General features: G+C 44.1%; 1 protein-coding gene across 1 annotated transcript in view; it reads left to right on the top strand.

Moving 5' to 3' along the window:
- The window catches only part of ST18 (ST18 C2H2C-type zinc finger transcription factor), a 58465-nt gene extending 38140 nt beyond the window's left edge, over positions 1-20325 (top strand). The window contains exons 10-19 of the mRNA XM_052651568.1: positions 3418-3533; positions 7618-7680; positions 8439-8507; positions 9098-9160; positions 9261-9341; positions 10186-10407; positions 16357-16445; positions 18764-18867; positions 18974-19117; positions 20185-20325. Coding sequence (XP_052507528.1) covers positions 3418-3533; positions 7618-7680; positions 8439-8507; positions 9098-9160; positions 9261-9341; positions 10186-10407; positions 16357-16445; positions 18764-18867; positions 18974-19117; positions 20185-20325 — 1092 coding nt within the window. The remainder of the gene's footprint in view (positions 1-3417; positions 3534-7617; positions 7681-8438; positions 8508-9097; positions 9161-9260; positions 9342-10185; positions 10408-16356; positions 16446-18763; positions 18868-18973; positions 19118-20184) is intronic.
- The last annotated feature ends 3467 nt before the right edge of the window (positions 20326-23792 follow it).

Below are 23792 nucleotides of genomic sequence, written 5' to 3'. Positions count from 1 at the left end.
ACTGCACACGCCCCACACCCTCACAGCCCCCAAACCTCCCACACCTCCCACCCCACACAACACTCACGCCTGTACTCCTGACCAGAAACTGGGTGATTATTTCTAATTCATTGTTATCTTGTTCATATGCACAACAGTTGCTTAATTTTGGTGGTAATTTTCAGAAAATATTGTCTGTCTCTCTCAGTGAAATAGCCTGTCCAGATGCCCCCTAAAAAAAAATCCTGAATCTGGAAAAAACTCAAACTATCTCGAAAGGAAAGTGCTGAGAAATAACTAGAGCTGTCAGTTTTGTTCAACTGTCAGTTCTCCAAAGACTTCAGATGTTAAAAGTGCCAGATGCTATTATCCGTTATTCATGCTCTCATTATGTTCTGGTTTTTACTAAAATCAATATAAACTCCTATTGTACATTAAAGGAATTTCATCGCACCCATGCACTCTCTAAACACACATATATGTATGCCACATTTTCTCTTATGTATCTCCAATATAAATTATTATTTTCAAAAGGATGCTATAAATTTTGAAAAAAAATCTGACAAATGATGTTGACATATTTTTTATGGTATGCAGTTTAAGAGTTTATATGATATACAATGCTTCTGTAACAAAATTAAACATTCTTATAATGAGGGTCACCTGCATTTTAATACATATGCTCTCTGCAAGTTTCTAGAGGTAGAATGCTGAGCCAAAAGAAAAAAAAAAGGAGGAAGGGAGAGACAATCATTTCATAATGTGATTGCATATCCAAGAGTCCATAATTTTTTAAGGAAGTTACAAAATATTTAAAAGGTCATATCCAATAAGATTATTCTGTTGAAACAGCACCACATTTTACTGTGCTGTTAAATGCCATATACTCTGCAAGAATTAACTTTGAATGCATTTGAGATAGTAAGTTAAGCTCTCATAGATGATTATTCCTTCCAGAATCTCTTATTCCCTTGTCTTCCACAGTGTGCAGATTCAACAAACAACAGCTGATAAGCTTTATACATTCATCGGTGAATGTACATGCCTTCTTAGAGATGCTTTGCTAATTTCTATCACAAAGAAAATAATAAAATAGCTCTTTTCTGCTTTACGCCATTTTTGTGAAAAATCTAGCATCTGATCAGAAAAACAAAGTCTGTTCTTTGTCTTTCTTGTGAAGTCAGGATCAGTACTAAACTGAAAAGAAGGCCATGAAAATTAGTAATGATCGAACATTGAATTTGGATCAGTTAATAACAATTCCATCCAGTGAGTAAAAGCATTACAAAATATCAACTTAGCAGAAGAGGTCATTGGATATACGTTTGTATCCACTTTCAAAAGGCCAAGACGCTTTGTAAATTATAGTGGAAAACACTACCCACGCTGAATCCAGGCACCTCCAAATGAAATGGATAATAGTGTATCTGGGGGCTTCCCTGGTGGCTCAGTGGTAAAGAATCCACCAGCCAATGCAAGAGATACGGGTTCGATCCCTGGTTCAGGAGGATCCCACGTACCTCGGAGCAACTAAGCTCGTGTGAAACAACTCCTGAGCCTGTGCTCTGGAGCCCAGGAGCTGCAGCTGCTGAAGTACCTGTGAGCCTAGAGTCTGTGCTCCACAAGCTTCTCTCCACAAGAGAAGCCCCTGCAATGAAAAGTCCATGCACTGCTCGCCACCACTAGAGAAGAGCCCAGGCAGTAATGAAGACCCAGCACAGCAAATGAATAGCAAATAATATTTGTTTAAAATAGTGAATCCAGTTTAAGGTCTTATAATTAGGAATTGCTTCGCTCTAGTCACATTGTGAAATGTGAAAAGGATAACCATCATTCACTTGTTTTCTATAGATTTCACAGAAGCAGCATTAAAATAACCCTTCTCCTTGTACCTTAATAGACAGCGATCATCAAGCACCCATTGCTTTTTGTTTTTAATGGTGTATGATTTTCTGCTACTAGTTTCAAACATTTATCAATAATTCAAAATGGAATACTCAGTATTAAAAATAATATGAAAAACAGAAATTAGACCAAACCAGGTTTTACTAATTTGCTCTGAAGATCCTGTTCCTTGAGGTCATTCACGCATGTTTTCACCCACTGTGTGGCCTGGTGTAAAATAATCGATTGAACTGTTGCCCAGGTAATTAATGAAGAAAATTACATTTGCCTTTATAACTGAGATCAAGGCTTAGAATTTTTCTTAGGTTGGGAAAATCCACGGATTTTTGTTTTTTCCATTGATTTTGAGTGTCAACTCAGAATGATTAAAATTGTATTTACCCTTGCAATGTCATGTCCATGCGATTTAAATGAGATTTGCCCTCAATAACTCAAAATTGTTTTCTCATCTTAAACGGATCAATACTTTTGAGATTTAGGAGACAGTTTTTTTTTTTTTTAGTAGTAGTTAATCTGATTTTAATATTAAATCCAGAAAATATTACATTTACTGAAAATAAGCTTAATGATAAAAGTAAACTAATTATGTGTTTGAGTGAAACCATCATTAGTTGTCTGACAATAATATATCAGATGGTAAATAAGTGATGTGAAAGGATTGATGAGATTTCCTTATGAAATCAGGATCAGTACTAAGCTTAAAAGGAGACCATGAAAATTAATGATAATCCAACAAGACAGTCCATTGAGAGAGTGAAAACATGAGAAAAAACCAGCTTAGCAAAAGAGGTAGCTTAAGGAAAACAGTAAGGAATTGATGTGAGACTAAAAACAGGTGTCCAGAAAAATCAAGCTAAACGCTGCCGAGACATTGTGGACTCAGCCACTATGCATTTAAGCAAATAGTTTAAATCTTATTTGCATATCAGGAAGGACATTTTAATAAGCTAAATTTACTTCTTCGTTCTCTATTAAAAATTTTTGTGATTCATTTTTTGCAGAATTTCTTATTTTACCAGTGCCTACTGTGTACATGGCAACCCACTCCAGTATTCTTGCCTGGAGAATCCCAAGGACAGAGGAGGCCAGTGGGCTACAGTATGTGGGGTCACAAAGAGTCAGACATGACTGAAGTGACTTAGCAAACTCGCACACTACGTACATAGAAACTATTTCCATGCTCTCTAGGAAATGTTTATTATACTGTAAAACTTGAAATATATTGAAGTTAATATTTTAAAATATTAACTTATTTACATGGCTCAAGAAATTCCTCTGTAGTTTTATCTGCCAACATGTGAACTCTGAAAAATTGTGCCTTCGGGTTATAATTTCTCATTCTTTACCAAGGATAAAGGTCCATGGCATTCCAGGTGTACCCTTATTATTTTTTTTATTTTGTGTACAAATCCAGTGAAGGATGTCATCTAAGTCTTTAAGCCAAAACTCAGATTTGACCCCAATGACCTCAAATACAATTGTTTTTCCAGGGTTTCCTAATACCTTGTGTGCTTCTATATTTTTTTTTTCCAGAAAGACCCAGTGAGCTCTCTAGAAAATTTAGAGGAAAAGAAGTTCTCTGGAGAGGCCTCCATACCAAGCCCTAAACCCAAGCTCCACACCAGAGATCTCAAGAAAGAACTCATCACGTGAGTGACCTGTGGTTCTAGAATGGAGACTCCTGATCAAAGCCTTGAGTAATAACACCTTGGCTTATGGAGCTGACTTGACACTGCTTTAGGGCAATTTCGACTGACCGATAGTTAAATATGCTATGTGTACCTACCTAGACCTCTACTCAGAACTAAGAGGATTATGAAAAAAGGTGCATGATTTGATCTTGTGCTAAGGGAATTAAAAGTCAAATTGAAAAACAAAATATGTAAAACAATTAGAAATGTTTATGTTCTGATCAGAGATTTAAATCTGACATTCCCTGACTTCAGAGGAGCCAAGTTAGGGCTAGAGATAGTCTGTGTGAGTGTTAGTCACTCAGCTCTCTGACATTTTGTGACCCCCAAGGACTGTAGCCCATCAGGCTCCTCTGTCCATGGAATTTTCCAGGCCAGAATATTGGAATGGGTTGCCATTCCTGTCTTCAGGGGATCTTCCCAACTCAGGAATCGAACCTAGGTCTCCCACAATGCACGCATATTCTTTACTGTCCAAGCCACCAGGGAAGCCCAGAAACTGAAAACTTCCTGCAGAATGTTATTTGGGAAGGGAGTTCATGGGTTTTGTTACATTCTCAAGGAGTTCTATGACTCAGGAGAGTTGAAAGACCCAGGCAGGTAGTACTGGTCAAGTTGCAGTGGGTTGTTCATCAGGAAGGGTTGCTTGGACCAGAAGGCCCTATGCCGAGCCCCAGGACCAGGCGGCCCGGAGAGAGACAGAGACAGAGTCAGAAGGCGGGGCCAGGACAAGGGGCCTGAGAAGATGGCCTGGTTGCAAGTTTTCCATGAACAGACCACATGTTTGAGCAGAAATATGAGCTAGTGCTGGGCTATGTGGGGAAGAGCAGTGTGCAGAGTTCTGCTGAGGCCGTATGCATGTGGGGGACCGTCTGGGGTCAGAAAGATCTTCTAAAATGTTAACTAGAGATGCAGACGTAAGATATGGCCTGGGAGACAGTGCCTTTGGGGAAGACAAATAGAAGGAAGGGGACAGAGTGTTCATCCCAGAATTTGAGAGCACGCATGCTGCTGGGACCTGAGAGGGTCAGAGACGCCCACAAAGAATACAGACCTGGGGACAAGGAGGAAGGTGATGGTCTTGGGAGCTGAGAGCTCAGAAAATTCCCACCTGGGCCTTTGGTGGTTTCAAATGCCACAGGAAGTTCAGCGAAGTCAAAGCAGAAAAGGCAGAATGCCCAAGCATCAGGTTCCCTTACCAGAATAGTGTTTCCTGATGCCTGAGCATCCCTGAGCACTGTACCCCCTGGGAGGTGACCTGGGCAGCCAGGTACTTACGTCCTCATGGCCTGTTAGTCAAGTTTCTAAAATTTTTGTATGGATTTTGTTTCTGCATATTATCTCAAAGATCCTCAAAAAGGACCAATGTTTATCCTTTGAAGGCAGATTTTGGTAATTTCCATAGTTGTTTCAAACTAAATGTAGTGTGAAAACCTGATGATTAACCTGCATCACCATGTTGGACAGAAAAATGAAGTGCAATTATTTTGTCATGGGCCCTTCTCATTGGTGCAAAGAGAAAGGGCTCTGAAAATGCGGTGAACAATTTTCGGAATGTAGTCATGAATTCCTAGGACATGAACTCCTTAGAGGCCTGTGGTTTTCTTCTTTTTTCAGGACAGGTGAGCACTGGGGTGGGTACCAAGCACTCTCACAAACTTGTGTCACACATGGGTTCTGTAAACAACGCACCCAGTCCTTATCATGCTTTATGTTTCTAACTGGTAAATGTCCCTTACTTGCTTACCAGAAATTGTTTGGCTAGAGTAGATTTTTCGATGCTATGGGATCAACATAAATTCATTTAGATTTTGGGCGCCACTTACTGAAGGGAAGTAGCTGATTTCCTTTCTCTAAACTGTGACGCTTTCCTTTGCAAATCTTCCCAGAACGTATCACCCAACTGGCACATGTTACTGCGTAAGATTTCTCATCGAAGATCTGTAAATTAACCCAGCCATCAGAGCCCAACGCATCAATTTTTCCTACTATGTCACTCCTTCAGCCTTTGCTTTATTGCTTGACCTCTTTAAAGCACAAAGCTTCAACAAAACAATTAGCCACTATTTAAACGCACACTTTATCATTATACTTCCTAAATGCACACTTTATCACTGTACTTTCTAAGTAATTTATCACTGTCTGGTTTAAAAATCATTGGCACTTCTTTGCCTCTCCTGGCAGTATTAATAAGCATGATTTAAAAAATAGAAATAAAATTTAAAGTGAAATAAAATAAACGCAATGCTGTTTTGGCACACCAGGTGGCGATGTATTTCCAAAGTGGGAATTCCCAGGCTGTTATAAGCCATCCCTCTCTGCACATTCCAGCTGCACAACGATCAGAAAAGACTGTTTCTCTGTTGAGCGGGCGAATGGCACTTGCGGGATAACTCAGCTCAGATGTGGATTGTTGTTCTCTTTTTTTTCTTTGCATATACTTGTAGTTTTTAATTTTCCTTCCTGATGTTCTAAGAAGGTGATGGGCAGAGAGCTGGCTGGTTTAGCTCAGATCAAGCTCTGAAAATTAGGCCTCTCCCGAGAGGTGGAGGTGTTCTACCCTTATAGTTTCTTTAGAATATCTGAGAACGATCGGAAAGTAGCTTACAGGAAAAATATACTGAGAAGGTGACATTTCAGAAATTTTGAATGTCGTGAGACTATCCCCAGATACTCCTCTAAAGGGACAGAGTCTGTTCCACACATGGGTAAACCTCTCCATAAGGCAGGGTGCCTAGAACATCAGAAGGCATGACTGACGTAGCTGATGCTTCCTCTGATTATCGGCATCGTCATAAAGGCCACTGAGTGGGCAGGGGTCAATCTGCTCACCCCCAGCAACATTATAGCAGTGTCAGAGAAAAATAAATGGCTGAGAGACCAAGGTATACCTGTTAACTATGGGAGTAAACCTGTTCAGAATAACTATCCTCTTTCATTATTTTTAAACCACACATAAGATACACAGAATGTGATCAGCTTCTCAGATGAATGAAGTGCCTGGGACAGACTCTGGGCAGGTGGGTGGGAGAGACTACTGCTTAGGTTGGTGATTCGTGAGTGTCTTTGGTGGGTTCAAACCTTAGGATGAAACTGATCACAAGCTTTATTGACTAAACCTCTTAACTATTTCTGTACTGTCAGCAGCTTTCCCATCTGAAATGTCAATTTACGTGTCAGCCATAGGTAGTATTTTCAAAGATCTTTTTCAGGTGATTTCTAACATGTTTATGAAGCTACTGTTATCTTTCTCTTTAAAAACTTACAAAACTTTCTGAAATCTATGATGTAGTTGGTACCAGTATTCCTAAGAGCCACTATCATGATAAAACATAGGTTTATAATAATTATTTTTTAACTTGTATTTTCAAAGAAATAGAACAGCATTGACTGTTGACTCTCACCCATCACCAGAACACACGTTTTAGCATCACTTTCTGGCATCATTCTGAATCAGAGAACTGATACAAGGCTGGAAACTCATAATTTAGGACCATAAGTTTCTTCTTGGGCTTTCCAGGTGGCTCAGTGGTAAAGAACCCACCTGCCAATGCAGGAAAAACATGTTTGATGCCTGGGTTGGGAAGATCCCCTGGAGGAGGAAATGGCAACTCACTCCAGTATTCTTGCCTGGAGAATTCCATGGACAGAGGAGTCTGGTGGGCTACAGTCCATGGGGTCGCAAAAGGTTGAACATGACTAAGCAGCTAAGCCCATACAAGTTTCTTCTTAGCGAGTTTGCAGGTCCTTATATAGCTACATCCTTAGTTCCTTAGTTCCTTTAGCTTCTGCACATCTCACATGTGCTGCTGCTGCTGCTGCTGCCAAGTTGTTTCAGTCGTGTCCGACTCTGTGCGACCCCATAGATGGCAGCCCACCAGGCTCCCCCGTCCCTGGGATTCTCCAGGCTAGAACACTGGAGTGGGTTGCCACTGCCTTTAACTTGTCTTAAAAGAGAAGCTACCACATTCATAACCAGTCAGGCAGAGCCAATGCCCGCATGAATGCACCTAATCCTGATTCTGTGTTTTTACTGACCCAGCTGTCCAACACCAGGATGTGATGGGAGTGGCCACGTCACGGGCAACTATGCATCTCACCGCAGGTAGCTCACCGCCTGCTGGGTCAGGCTCCATCATCCCATCCTTTTCAAGGACTTGTCCTCACCCCTTCTAGAAAGACATTCTCTCCATCGGAAATTGGAGGCTGAGTTAGTTGGGTGTTTGGCTCATTCTGTTTTTCAGAAATAAAGCTAACTTAAATCTTCAGTCTTTCTACTTATGTTGTAAATAAATTATACTTTTATGATCAAAAATGATTTTCTGATCCAGTGGGGCAGGCTACAACCCAGAAGCTAGGGTTCACCTCAGCCTGTGGTTCCATTTAGCTTTACATGAAGCCTAGGTAGGAAAGCAGTGACTGGGCTGACCCTTCACGCTGTGGGGACTTCCTCCCCGGGGCAGGCAGCTGGTGCAGGAGTAAAGAGACAGCGGAGCAAACAGTGGGAGCTCGGCCCTTCCACCCTCCTGCATCACTGTGTGGTTCGCTGTCCCTCTGGCCGTGGCTTTAACCCTGAGCACCATCCCTCAGGATTCAGACAGAGGGTTCTCTGGGTTGGTCATCACTAGGGTCTGGGTGTCCCTGGGTAAAGCCCCTGGCTTGGTAGATAGCAAACCGCAGTCTATGAGAAGTATTCCAGGTGTCCAGAGCCTGATCCAGCTAACCCAGGGTCAGACCTGGTTCTTCTTCCCAGACCCCTGTCCATGGGTTGAACACAGGTTTGTTCAGAAGCTGAGGCTGCCCCCTGGTCGGGCCTGTGTGTGGCAGCGTGTCTCTGTTTTTGCCTCTCTCCTCCCTCTTCAGTGTTTCTGGATGTCCCCTGGCGGATAAGACCCTGAAATCCCTCATGGCAGCCAACTCTCAGGAGCTCAAGTGAGTGTGGACCCAGCCTCTGCACCTATGTCTGGCCAGGGTGGTCCTAACCAGGGGTAGATGGCACCTCAGTAAACCACAGCCACATACCCTCTCACCAAAAGTTCACAACTAAAATCAAGTCCCTGAAATTTAGTTTAGTTCATTTACTGGCCTTCGAAATGTACTGGCCTTGAGCAAAAGATGAGAACTTGGCATGATGTTGACAGGCACCCAGTGGTAAGCTGTGGGTCAAATCTCAGGTTATTCCAAAATAAGGTTTAAAAAGAAGAAAAGAAGGGTGCAGGATAACAACAGATACGGTTTCTCCCAAGCATTGGGCTGTAGTTACATATCAGCATTTCCTTTTATTGTTATTATTTTTTAATATAAATTTATTTATTTTAATTGGAGGCTAATTACTTTACAATATTGTATTGGTTTTGCCATACATCAACATGAATGGATTCTTAGCCAAAACCAGTTGTATTTAAGCAAAAAGAGCCCCCCAAAATTGGCTCATCCTGTTTTTCAATACCTGGCTCTGCACTGTATCGTGGGACCCACCCCCGCCAAGCCAACAGGGCCCAGCTCTGCTTTCATTTTTCCAGGTGTCCTACCCCAGGCTGCGATGGTTCAGGGCACGTGACCGGAAACTATGCCTCACACCGCAGGTAGGACAGACTCCTGCCCCCAAGATGGAGATTAGAGGGGCGGCAGCATACTGTGAGATCACACACTTCTCTCTTGCTCTTTGTTGGGTCTCTGCTTCAGCCTGTCTGGCTGCCCTCGTGCCAGGAAAGGTGGTGTCAAGGTGACTCCTACGAAGGAAGAAAAAGAAGACCCTGAACTCAAGTAAGCGACCCTGCTTCAGGGCAGAAGCCTAACGAGGGTCAGCGGGCAGGACTCAGGATCCAGGCTGGGAGGTGGCTGGGGACCCAGCATCACGAGTGCTGAGACAGCACAGACAAGAGCGGTCAGGGGCTTCCCCTGTGCTCACTCAGTTCTCGGATGCTGCAGAAGGAGTGTGTGTGTTGGGGCGGGGGGGGGTCTTTTTTCAGTCTCTTTCAAAAGGAAGCCTCCTGGGGATGTGCCCTGGTGTCATCAACATGGTTGCACCTCCCCTGGAACTTCCATTCTGCCTAAGACACAATTTTATCTAAATTGAATTCCCTCCTCTGAGAAATATGCCTCAAGCCTTGGGTGATGGGCTTCCCAGGTAGCCCTAGTGGTAAAGAATCCACCTGCCAATGCAGGAGACTTAAGAGATGTGAGTTCCATCCCCAGGTCAGAAAGATCCCCTGGAGGAAAGCATGGCAATGCACTCCAGTATTCTCACCTGAGAATCCCATGGGCAGAGGAACCTGGTGGGCTACAGTCCATAGGGTCAGTAAGAATCAGACACAACCTAAGGGAGTTGGCACAATGACATGATAAAGTGGGATGACAGCTCTCTCCTCCAGATGATGCACGACAGTTGCTTAGCTCAGAGCCTGGGAACCATTGTCACTGCCGGGACCCATTGTCTACCTGGTTGAAGGCAGACAGAATCTACCAGACATCTGGTAAACCCTGTCATCTCCCTCAGTTGATTCCTGTGTGATTTGAACTCAACATCGCCGCCTCAATTTGGTCACAGCACCTCACCTGGGTTGTCTCATCTCCCCCAGCATCTAGTGACTGTGCTGTGTCTCTCTAGATGCCCTGTGATTGGGTGTGATGGCCAAGGTCACATATCAGGTAAATACACATCCCACCGCACGGCGTCTGGATGTCCCCTGGCTGCCAAGAGACAGAAGGAGAACCCGCTCAATGGGGCACCCCTCTCCTGGAAGCTGAACAAACAGGAACTTCCCCACTGCCCCCTGCCAGGCTGCAATGGGCTGGGCCACGTCAACAACGTGTTCGTCACCCACAGGAGGTGAGATTTGCTGTCTGTCATGTGGTTGCTATGATTGATTGTCACTGGCTGGGTGTGGGGGAGAGACCCCCAAGGTCAGGAATGTTCTAGCAATGAGCACCTTAGATTTCAAGCAGTAAGTCTTGCCAGAGAGGTATTAGACCAGTTTGAGAGATGGAAAATGTTCTTTTCTCTATTTCTGAAATTCACTGCTTGACTTTCAGGTACTTTCAAAACTGTGCTTGTATCTTTTGTCCTAAAATGTTGCTCATGCCACTGTTTTTCGGATGGTTCTATCTTTCAAGGGTTTGTTTTACTTCTGGGTGGTGACAACGACTCTCTGATGTCATATGGTTGTGAAGCTTCACTTTACTCATTGATGTCATTCCCTTCTGCTCATGAATTGACTCCATTTCAGACCAAATGGTAGATAGTTTGCAGCTGGGAAGCTGTGACTCGTCCCCAGAAGCCAGAAAGAAAAGGACACAGCCACTGATAAGTACACAGAGAGTGAGAGAGGTTTAGAAAAGCCTTTCTAGCTTCCCAAGTACTCAGCTCCTTCTTCACTCAGTGGCATGTACTTCACCCGGCCTGTGGCCAGAAGCACTGATCCCAGCCCAGGTGTCGTCCTCATTCCACCTCAAGGAGAGGGCCTGGAGGGTTCCTGCATGCTTCTCCGGGCACTGGGCCCTTCCTGTCATGGGGCTGTGGTTCACGATGCAGATTTAAGATCTAATGAAGCACAAGGGAGTCCTGGCGCTCTGCTCATGGGCAGGATGCAAACACAGCAAAGCTGATTTCATTCCCAGGTGCATGTCTGTATGTCGGGAAATGAGGTTCTCTTCTCTGAGTCACACCTGCTTGTAGAGGAATCTGGACTCTTTATCCTTTAACATTTATTTATTATTTACTGATTTATTTGGCTGTGCTGGGTCTTAGTTGCAACACACAGGATCTTTAGTGGCGGCCTTTGGGATCTAGTTCCCTGACCAGGAATTGAGCCTGGGCCCTCTGTATTGGGAGTGTGACGTCTTAGCCACTGGACCACCAGGGAAGTGCTCCTGAACTCTTCCGGTGGTTTCTTTTCTGATGGCTCTCAGATGCCTGATCACGTTCACAGCAGCACACATTGTTTTCTGCGGGGTCTGCACTGTCATCTCCCATTTAGGAAGGACAGTCACAAATCAGGTGAGCCCAGTGGCACACGGGCTCTGCAGCGGCCACGCTTCCTTATCACAGAGCCTGTAATATCCATGTTGACATCAATAATGAAACGTCAATACTGGACAGTGGCAAGCACATCCCTCAGTTAGAATTTTCTGTAAACTCCCGGGTAGTCTTATGTGGTGACACCAAGGCCTGATGCGGGTGCAGGGACCCTCAGGGCTGTGGATGGAGGAGGAGGAGCTGGAAGAACTGTGTCGGAAAGCTGATGTATCAGGTGTAATGGGGCAGGTGAGCGAAGGTGCCCTGCCATCCAGCTGCCAGCTCTGCCCCAGAGACACTCCTGAACCCGGAGTCGGAGACAGACGTGTGCCAGGAGGTCTGCTCCCCCTACTCTAGGCCGGGGCCCACGCGCCACCCCCCCACCCGCCCCCCACCCACCCCGCACCACAGTCCCCGAAGCACAGGAAACAGCGGTGGTTCCACGTGCAGGGCTGCTGATCGGTGTGGGCCTGAAGGCTCCTCAAGGACTGGAGCAGGTACTGCGTGACACAGCGCTGAGGGACATGTGTGTTGTGATTTTGTTTCCACCGAGTGAAAAAAGATGTAGCAAAATCCAATTTTTAAAGAGTCAGGTAATTACTCCTCTATAGTTGGAGTCAGTGGCCGTCTCTGGGGACTAGGAGCCAGCTCTTGCTACGGGGCTGGTGAGGCTTGAAAGTGTGTTCTGTGTTTGCAGGTAAACGCATGGTAAACCCCTCAAGGCTGTTCTTTCAACTGCAGATACGCATTGTGTGTATCTATGTACAGACCGTTTATTTCATCACATGAAAAAGGAAATTAGGAGCTGAAAAAGTATAGGCTTCAATATTAATGCAGAGATATTATTTTATAGAAGAGAAACAATTAAGAGTTTAGACAAATGAATAATTCAGATTGCACTGGTTTTCAGTCTTGCTACTCAAAGAGCCTGAACGTCACCTGGGGAAATTCTCTTTGAGGTGGAATGCTTTTCTTTTACGCTGTATGGGGTTTCATACAAATAATATAATAAAATACCTAGCTTATTGCCTGACACATAATAAGTGTTTGACACAGACTATTTCCTTTCCCTTTTGTACAGCTGTATTAATATATGTGCATATATGCAATAATTCATTACAGTAGGAATGACTTGTGCTGGGATCACACTACTGACCTACGATACACCTTTATCTGTCCTATTCTCGCCCCTAACATCCTGACGTGGTTCGGTTGTCTTTCCCATCTCTGCCAAAGGCCAGCCGCTATCCAGGTTGCTCTGTCCTGGCAGAGAGGCTGTTCCAACTAAATTCCTCATACTGTTTATTCCTTTAAACCCTCACAAACCGCATGAGCTACAGGCACTATGGTTGCCTCCGTTGACAGACAAATCCTTGTGCAGGGAAGTTCAAGAATTGCCCCCATGCACAGCTCACAGCATCAGGACACAAAGCTCCTCTCCTGAGCTAGGTACCAGCCCACCCCGGGTGTTTCCTGGCTCCTTCCAACCACCAGGCCAACACTCCTGCAGATTCCTCTTGGGCATCCTCTAAGGCACGGTCTGTAACTTTTCCCATTTAAGATTCAGCAAAACGGGAACAGTTATGGAGCTTGCCTAGAGCAGTTACCTGTGCATGACGTCAGTGTTGTGTTTGTTGTTTTTGTTTCGTCACTAAGTCATGTCTGACTCTTTGCAACCCCATGGACTGCCACATGCCAGACTTCCTTGTCCTTCACTATCTCCCGGAGTTTGCTCAAACTCATGTCCATTGAGTCAGTCATGCCATCCATCTGTTTCATTCTTTGCCGCCCCCTTCTCCTCCTGCCTTCAATCTTTCCCAGCATCAGGATTACATGATAAGCACTTTACAACCTTGCTTTGTGTCTTCATGTTACAAACCTCCACTTTGAAAGAATGGCAACTGAGGTGACGAATGGTGTTGTATTAAATACACAGATAAACACACACACTCATGGATGTTTGAAGCTGAAAACCGGAAGTCCTGGGACTAAATATAACTCATTTATTACTAGATGTAACTGTCATTTTATTGAAGATTATAAATATATTATACAGGGACGTCCCTCACACAAATGTGTCACCTGCAATTTCATTATAACAGAGCAGACAAAGATATATATAGTTTAAAATTGCCTTCCTGTACTTTCATTGCACTGTGAATTTGGTCCAAGCCATATAAAGCACATCTTTCCTGCCTTTACAATGCATTGCCCAGACCCTGAAGGTGACGCCCGGCCAACCTCCCCTTTCCCTGAGCAGCAGAACTGAGCCTTGTGGAGGACCTGGCCTCCTGAAAAGAAAAAGGAACTTGAAAAATATTTTCAAGCCCTAGTTTTCTTAAATTTAGGATTTGTTTCATATCCTTGGAGATACAAAATACCCAGTGGCATTTTTAAAAATTTTCTTGGCCCCGCCACAAGCATGTGGGATCTTAGTTCCTCCACCAGGATGGAACCCATGCCCCTGCGTTGCAAGCTCGGACTCTTAACCCCTGGCCCACCACGGAAGCCCCCAGTGGCATTTTTAGGCCAGAATCTCGTATCTGTCGTGAACTCTACTAGATGTCAGCCCTGTGGTTATGGGGCTTCACTGACCATCCACACAACCGCTCCTCTCAGCCCGTGTTGTCTGAATAACCCAGACCCTCAAGGGGAGAGTCAGAGAACTCTCTGGAGGTATTAACATCCATCTTGTTACCAGCCTCCCGCAGGTCACTTTTAAAGTCCCATTTACCAACTAGACAGTAATCCTGTTTGTGACCCTTTTCTCAGAACACAATAGGTGACATAAAACAAGACAGACTGGCAAAAACTTCCCAGAAAAAGAAAGAAAGATAATGCAGCTTATAGAGGCCACTCTTTTTTTTTTTCGCATCTTCTTTCTTTTTTTTTATTGGAAGATAATTGCTTTATAATATTGTGCCAGTTGAGGCCACTGTTTACGTGAGCAGTTTCCAAAACAGAATATCATGGTCACAGTTCAGTTTCTGCTTTTACATTGTTTTATTTCGCTGTGTAAAATATTTCATAATTTATCAAGTCTTGGAAAACCACACAGCCTTCCTCTTACATGTAGTATTACATATCTAGTATTGTTTTATTTCATATCATCTTAATATAGAATAATTTTAAATTCTTCAAAAAATGCATGCACTCTACAAGCGTTTACTAAGGGTTTTGCTTCAGAAATACCCTCTTTCATTCTACCAAATGTCCTAATCTTTGGATGGAAAATGATTGTCTCATGAATAATTAGTAACCAAATTTCTGGGGGAAAAAATATTTTCAATGGTTGATTATTATAATTTTTTAATTTTATTTCAAAATTGTTGATCCAAAAATATAACAAATGACAAAAAATTAGTGGCTGCTTAGAACAAAAAAATCATCTCATCATGTCCAACAGAAAACATGTTTTGTTCAATGTTGTCATTATCATTTTGGTGCAATTTAAATGAAACAGATGAAAGAAGCAGGCCTGAATGGAACAGCTTTGTAGGAAAGATATATAAACAGTCTGCAAGACAGTGCACTGTGAGCAATGAGGGCTCCTAAATGTACCTGCAGCCCCTCCTTTTATTTTCCTGTCACATACCTGGCTCAGTGGTAAAGAACCAGCCTGCCAAAGCAGGAGACGTGGGTTTGATCCCTGGGTTGGGAAGATCTCCTGGAGAAGGGAACAGCTATCCACTCCAGTACTTTTGCCTGGAGAATCCCATGGACAGAGGAGCCGGGCGGGCTACAGTCCACATGGTTGAAAAGAGTTGGACACGACTGAGCAACTAAACAACAACAAAGAGATTTTTTAATAAAAAATGATGTTTTAAAAGGTTACAGAATAGCTGTTTCACTTTTCTGTACAGCAGAAAATAATACAGAATGTAAAACAGCTATACTCCAACAAAACCATTTTTTTTTAAGAAAAATTAAAGAGTAAATTTGAAACTTTCACTTACTCAAACTGAATTTGCCATCATGGGGTAGAATAATTATTTTGAGCCTGTATTATTTTGAGTCATTCTGTAAAGATCTGATGAAAGTGTGTATAGAGACAGAAAGAACTAGATTTATTATCCATGGCATTTTGACTAATTTGGAGCAAATCTTATTCAAACTGTATAGGTACAATTTTACATTTACAGAAAATAAAGTAATTACTGCTAAAAGAAAAAAATGACACAAAAATACAAAATAGTGATGTTTTAAAAAAATTAATTAAATGATAATGATCTACAGTAGCTATTTGTATTTTTATTTAAGAAAAAATATAAAACATTTACATTATTCATGTGCTTCCCTGGTAACTCAGCTGGTAAAGAATTCACCTGCAAAGCAGGAGACCCCAGCTCGATTCCTGGGTCGGGAAGATCTGCCTGAGAAGGGATGGGCTACCCACTCCAGTACTCTTGGGCTTCCCTTATGACTCAGCTGGTAAAGAATCCGCTTGCAAAGTGGGAGACCTGGGTTCGATCACTGGGTTGGGAAGATCTCCTGGAGAAGCAAACAGCTACGCTTTTCCATATTCTGGCCTGGAGAATTCCACAGACCATATAGTCCATGGGGTCTCAAAGAGTTGAACATGGACTGAGCGACTTTCACTGCTTTTGTTTTAGGAGATATTGTTACTTTCTGCACAGAGACTGCAGATTATAATGTAATGAGTAAGCAGGCAAAGACTTAAAGAGTATGTAGTGAATACAAAATTTTAATTTTTCTAAGAAATAGTACGGGTTTCACCCACTGGTGTAATTTTCACTTTCACAGCTTGTCTGGATGTCCTCTCAATGCACAAGCCATCAAGAAGGGCAAGGTCTCTGAAGAACTAATGACCATCAAGGTCAAAGCATCTGGAGGTAGGAGGACAGGGCGGGGCCATGACCCCCAAGGTTTGGCCCCCCAAGGGGCCCACATCCAAACCCTGCTCCATGCTGGAAGTGATATTTGAAGAGGCAAAAAAGACACTTTCCTGAAATTTGAACTAAGCTGTAACTTTCTCTAAAAAAGAATGTCTTGGTTTTTTTCCTATTTTTTAATAAGGATCTCCAACAGAGAAAATCGGGCAATGATGCTGGAAGAATTAGGGTACACTGGTTGAACTTTTGTCCTTCAATCTTAAAATGACAGTTTTTGTACAAGCCTGCATGTTTGTGTGTTCCTGGTATGAGCCCTCTATGAAATTTCAAGGTCTGGGCACCCATGTTTGAATCCTTTTTTACCTTTTGTCCTACACCCAGAATGATATTTTTATGATGAATCCAGATGGTTTAATTCAGCATCTCTGTCTCTATTTCCCTGCATGTTCTCCCAGGGTCGACCCCCGACACAGTGGCTAAGCCATCCTCCCTACTGGAATCTTCTCATGTCCCTCTGATTTCTGAGTACTTTTCTTGAGTTCTCATCAGCGTTTTCTCAGGCATGTGTTCTTCTCTTACAAGATCATCCTAACGCATCTGGGAAACAGAGGCGAAATCATTACTTGGCTTTATCGATTTTAGTCAATGACATCTTTGGCACTCAGTTCTACATGAGTCTGAAAGCATTGCTCCATCTTTTAAATCCATGCGCGACTCTCAGAAACAGTGGCTTGTTTCCGGGTTGTGCTTCCATGCACAATATGCCTCGTGCAGCTCGCACATCCTCCCGTTGTAGGTGTGTAAACATTTGCCCCTAGGAGTAAAGTTGCTGGGCTGTGCGAGGCCCAGCTTCAGTAGGTGATGCACTGCTGTTCAAGAGCCCTGACCCAGGAAGATACCAGAGCCTGCACCTCTGCACACAAGCTGCCAATTCCCACCCAGCCTGCTTCCAGGCATTGATCTTACTAAATCTAAATGCTGGTGATCACATTTATCCTGCTGAATTGTCATCTTCTGGTTTAGAGTCATCATTCTGGACTGTTGAGATGACCTTAAATCCTGCTTCTATCAGCCACTATTCCTAACTTTTAAAATCTTTAAAATGCACTCATACTCCTATAAAAGAATGATGGGAAGATAACCCCGTTCATTGAGAACCTGTTGTCTGTTCAGCACTTTATGTTTTTTTGTGTTAATTCTCACAGCATTTTATTGAAGCATGAGGAGGTGAAGTGACTCAACTTCAACAACAAGAGTCAGGCAGTGTTCAGACTCCAAAGCCACACTGCCCCCAGACCACATTTGCTTCTGATTAAAGTCCACAAAGAAGTCAAGCTGTGGGTCCCTGGGCTTGAACCCACCTGCCAGGACTGCCCCCCACCCTGCCTCTAATAGTGGCTCAGAAGGTCCCTACATCTGGTCACTAATCAGCACAGTCCAGGTGCTCCTGTCCTGGTGACATTGTGCACAACGGACTCACAGGCCTTGGATCTCAGGTTAGCCCTGCCCCTTCACTTGGCCCCAGCCAGGTGATGTGGTCATGTCGGTGGTCAGTGAGCCTCCTTTAGCCCCTGTGAGGCTCTGGCATTCATGGGGGAAGGGATGATGACACCTGCCCCACAGGGTCCAGCCAAGTTCCAATGAGACCTTACTTGTGAACCCATCTGCCAACAGACCTGGAACACAGCAGAGCTACATTGAATCCTGGGGCAGTTCTTATCAAGGTAGTCCATCCTGCAACTCTTTGAACCCACTTTCTTAGAATCTTGGACATGGATTTGGGTAAAAATTCAACATTTCAAGTTAAAGTCTCACTTTCACTTGTCGTTGTTCATTCACCAAGTCGTGTCTGACTCTTCGCAACCCCATGGACTGTAGCACACCAGGCTTCCCTGTCCCCCATCTCCCGGAGTTTGCCTAAGTTCATGTCCGTTGCATTGGTGATGCCATCCAACCATCTTATTCTCTGTCACCCTCTCCTTTTGCCTTCAGTCTTTCCCAGCATCAGGGTCTTTTCCAATGAGTTGGCTCTTCACATCAGGTGGCCAAAGTATTGAAGCTTCAGCTTCAACATCAGTCCTTTCAATGAGTATTCAGGGTTAACTTCCTTTAAAATTGACTGGTTGGATCTCCTTGCAGTCCAAGGGACTCTCAAGAGTCTTTTCTAGCACCGCAGTTCAAAAGCATCAATTCTTTGGCGCTCTGCCTTCTTTACGGTCCAGCTCTCACTTACCAAACCACAAATTAAACATAGATGGACTCAGATTTGTCAGTCTTCTTTTTTCACTTGGAATTGAAAAAAATCTGACTTTTTACAGGTATAGAGAGTGATGAAGAAATTAGGCATTTGGATGAAGAAATAAAGGAACTCAATGAGTCCAACCTTAAAATTGAAGCCGATATGATGAAACTCCAGACACAGGTAAAAAGAAAGAATGAAGGAAGGGGGTAAGGACGGCACAAGACCCACCTGGTGCCCTGTCCTTCCAGGAATCTGCTTCCACGTTCCCAAGTTTTCTCCTTTTCAGATTACGTCCATGGAGAGCAACTTAAAGACCATCGAGGAGGAGAACAAGCTGATAGAACAGAACAACGAGAGCCTGCTGAAGGAGCTGGCGGGGCTCAGCCAGGCCCTCATCTCCAGCCTTGCTGACATCCAGCTCCCACAGATGGTCAGTCTGAGGCCGCAGCTCCCTCCCCGTGCCCCCAGGCTCCCTCCCAGGGCTGGAGCAGAAGGGTGGCTTGGGCAGGGGGAACCTGCTGGGTGCTCAGTCCTTCACTCATGTGCAGTTTCCACATGTCCAGGGGCTGTTCAGTTTGAGCCATCAGGTCAGGGAGAGGAGGTGCCCCAGCACACAGAGAGCAGGAGATGAACAAACCTGACTATGGATCCCATCATCACCTGGAAGGACAGAGAAAGGGGGGAAGGAGCCTGCTTCTGACTCTTGGAATGGGGATGTGGACAAAGGAGTCTGAGGATGAAAGAGGACAATTCTCACCAGACAGCTGCCCCCCCCGCCACCCCCACATCCCTTCGGCCCCAGCTCAGGGTGGTCTGGGGAAGCTTCTGGCACAAGCAGGACCTCCCCTCCCCTGCCTGGCCTGCACCCCCTTCTGCAGACAAGGTCTCTGTGCTGAGCTCATGCACACATGAGCTGAGGCTGAGACCCCTCCCTCCTCAGGAGAAGGGGTGCAGAAGGCGTTCAGAAGGGGTGCAGCTGGGAGGGACCTGACCCAGTAGCCAGACCTCCACCCTGTGTGGCTCTAAGCTTTTCCCAAAGTATGGACAGTCGGTCGGCCTTCCCAGATGGCGCTAGTGGTAAAGAACGCGCCTGCCAATGCAGGAGACGTAAGAGATGTGGGTTCAACCCCTGGGTTGGGAAGATCCCCTGGAGCAGGGAATGGCAGTCCATTCCACTATTCTTGCCTGGAGAATCCCATGGACAAAGGAGCCTGGTGGGCTATAGTCCATGGGGTCTCAAACAGTGGGACACAACTGAAGGGACTTGGCACACACGCACAGATAAGTGGTCACACTCCCCCCACTAGCTGAGTGAAGAGTGAGCAGACCAGCCCACCACACACTCACTCCTGACTCCACCTGAACTCCAACTGCCACACGGGTGCCCTCACCCCTCCCTAGGCTCCAGGGTCAGAATACCACACCCCCTTTCCCTGCTCCCCCTTTCCCGGCAGCCCAGGTCACGTAACTGGAGCCCTGTATTCTGTCCTCCTTCAGGGGCCCATCAGCGAGCAGAATTTCGAGGCATATGTCAACACGCTCACAGACATGTACAGCAACCTGGAGCGGGACTACTCGCCGGAATGCAAAGCTCTCCTGGAGAGCATCAAGCAGGCAGTCAAGGGCATCCATGTGTAGACCGTAGTGCCCCAGCCCTGGGGAGCCCTGCCAGCCTCACAGACACACCTGGAGGGGCTCCAGGCCACCCGGGCAGGCAGTGAACCTACTGCATTTACAATTGCAACATTGCACTAATTTCCCGCGCCCACCCCCCCCCCCCCCAGGCTGACGTGAAAAGGAAAGAAAAACTATGATAGACTCTTTGGATGAAAAAGCAATGCAGTCAAATATTAGATCTTATTTATTTTCATATGTTTTCCTTTTATTCCTTCATTGCACTCTTTTGGGTTTTTTTTGTACAGTATATGTAAAATAAATGTGACATTTTTATATTTTATTTATTTCTAATCAAAGAGTTTTTTATCTTTTAACTGCATTTTGAAGTCTGCCATATTTTTACAAGTGTGTTTATTAATTTATTTTCCAATAGAATTTAAATATTAGAAATGCTATTCTCAAATTACGTATCTGGCTGGGTTTAAAGAAGACAAAAAAAATATGAAGGAAAATCCTTGTCTAAGGACTGCACTGTGGTCCAGTTTAATTTTTATTGCACACTCTACCCCCCACCCCCAACCCCTTTCACGAGCTTTGTGTTTACGAACGGGCTTGGGTAAAATGCGTGGAGGGACACAGATAAAAGGCACTCACTCACAGGATGTGTGCCCTACAGAAGCACAGTTGACTGAAAACCAGCCTGTTTCAAATTTGTTAGCAATAATTAAATAGAGCAATCAGCAAAGTATTCGACTTGGCTGTCCGGTTTCAGTTTATATGAATTATTTATTTGAAATTATTTCAAGTAACAAGCTTTTTAGCGATGCAGGTTTGTCTATTTGTTTTCAGGTTATACCAGATAGTTGGCAGCTCTTACCCCAAGATGAGAAATAAGACTTGATGTAACTGGCCAGGCTTTCCTGCCACTTGTTGGTACAATACACGAGGGACACTGATGTAGATTTGTACTTAGCAAATGTAAACGCATCCAAATGGAAAACTGTGTAGATACCATATCCCCTGAAATAGCATTTATCTTACTGGGTTGACTGGAAAGGAATGGAAAATACAGTCACACAAGCACCAACGGCACCCGGATCTGAGTCATTGCTTTAAACACTGGCAACATTGTCTCAGTCCCCTGAGGCAAACAGACAGCTTTCAATTTGACAAAAGTCTTTCTGCAGACAGAGGAGTGCTGCAAAGTACACACACTCACACCCACAGGCACACAGACACGCTCACCGACACGAGATTGAGCCCGTGATCTCACGTTTCTGGATGGATCAGAGGTTAGTAGTTGCTATAGGAAAGGCAATGTCTATTTCAGGGATTGTAAAGTAGTTAAGCATTGTTTCAAAAGTTTTTTTATATTTATTTTTTTTAAGAGAAAGGTATAGACAACCAGCTAAACTGCCTTTTTGCTGTGCACACACCCCGGGTGTGCGACGTGCCTCCGTGTAAATGGGCTTGATTTCAGTGCTGTAACAAAGTGTTTATTTTTCTTAGCAACATGGATGTGTATGTGGACCGGATGCCATGGTGCTCGCAGGCTTGCTGTTTCCCACCGTTGTCACTGTTGCTGCACCAGCTGAAGCGCCATGCGCGGTGATTCCCCACACCTTGACACTAGTCATTGTTCTGTATTAAGTGGGGCTTATCTTTGGTTTGGCGTTCATTGAAATCCTTGACTCTTAGTCTAGTGAAAATGAGATGTCTGTTCTTAGGTAGGAGCGGTGGGTATTTAAAAATCAACTTTAAGAAAAAAGAGCTAACGCGTGTGCTGTCTATTATAAACAGGACACCAAACAAAATTTTCTATTAAAGTTATGTATTTACAAACATTTTGCTATACAGTCCTCGATAGATGCATACAAATGAGTTCACTTATTACAAAGACAAAGGTTTAATTTGCTAAATATTTTAACAAGTTTGTTATATATTTTATTTAATTTAAAAGAAATCTCTTACCAACCTATGTATTTATTACCATAATTTACTGCGATTCAGGTTCGTTGATTTGTGTTCACGTAGTTTGAACGGGATGGTTCTGTGAAGGATGTTTGTTTTTATTTGCCGCCTTTGTACTTGGTCTGTTTTGTAACGTGCACTGAATTTTTGTTTCTTTCCATGATGTTAACGATCGATACTGTAAATTGGGTCTTTTGTAAACAAACAAAAAAAAGGCAACGATGTATGCATTTTTTTAATTTGAAGTAGTTTGTATACTGTTTCTTCAAACAATTAATATTTCTTACATCAAAGCAACAGATTGTGTTCAGTGCTGTACATTTGGTGTGTGGTAGGAAATAAAAATGGAAAAGAGTTTCACTGTGGTCTTTCTCGAGCTGTTATATAGAGATGTTTGTGGCCAGCCCATGATAAACACTGTCCCCCATGCCCCAGGAGCTCAGTGAGGGGGGAAGGGGAGGGCACCCCTGAACCTCTGAGTCACTCTGATTCTTTGGGGTCCATCAGCCAGTCTGCTTGGATTGTTTTCTCACCCCAAGTGGAGAGGACTTTTTGCCAGCGGCTACGCCATCCCAGCCTGAGTTCCAGTAAAGGCACACACGGAAGGGCGGCTGCCTCCGATGTCAGGAAACCTTTGCTGGAAATTCACCCGCGTCTGGTGAGCAGTAAGAGAGGCCCCACCCTCCTCATGCTTTGAGGAGTATCTCTGTGTATTCCTACAAGCCAGCTGAACTCAGATTAAAGGAAAATTGTTAATTCTTCACAGGACCTCTTTGTCTTACCTGTTTTTCCTATCTTATTTCAAACAGCTTAATTTAATTTTACAGTTTCTTGCTCACTTTTACACATCTCTAGGTTGGTTGCCATTCATACTCAATATAGTTTAAAAAAAAAAAAAAACACACCATGTCATCCTTGTTTTAAAGCAAACTTGACTGAAGGGGAGTCTGGGTCCCCAGAGAAAAGACTGATACCTGAATAGACCTTTGCATTACAGGGGTTGGCACACAACAGTTGAATATATATTTAGCTTGGTTTTTAAATATATATATTAAAAAATGTTCTTATTTATTTGGCTGCAGCAGGTCTTAGTCAGAGCAAGTGGAGGACTTCACTGTATCACTCGGGTTCTGTTGTTGCAGCCTCTGAACTCACTAGTTGCGGCTCCCAGACTCCAGGCGTGCTGGCTCAGTAGTTGTGATGTTCAGGCTTAGTTGCTCCGAGGCATGAGGGATCTTTCCGGTCCAGGCATTGAACACGTGTCCCCTGCTTTGAGACGCTGATTCTTTACCCACTGGACCATCAGGGAAGTCCCTGTAGCTCGCTTGGAATCACCAGCTGATGTATCTACGATGCACATGTGATCCGTCCTGTAAAGGGATCACAAGCCGCAAATCTGCTCCGTGGTTCTTAGCGCGCTCTTTGCAGAGCATGGGCGTCTTGCCTTCTGTGGAGCGTTACATCTGCAAGCTCCATACACATCCCAGTCAGTAGATGTGGCAGAAGAGGAGAAACAA

Source organism: Budorcas taxicolor, chromosome 14, assembly GCF_023091745.1.
Source record: "Budorcas taxicolor isolate Tak-1 chromosome 14, Takin1.1, whole genome shotgun sequence".
Lineage (NCBI taxonomy): Eukaryota > Metazoa > Chordata > Mammalia > Artiodactyla > Bovidae > Budorcas > Budorcas taxicolor.
Note: the sequence above shows the minus strand (reverse complement) of the source record. Positions and strands in the feature narration are given on the sequence as shown.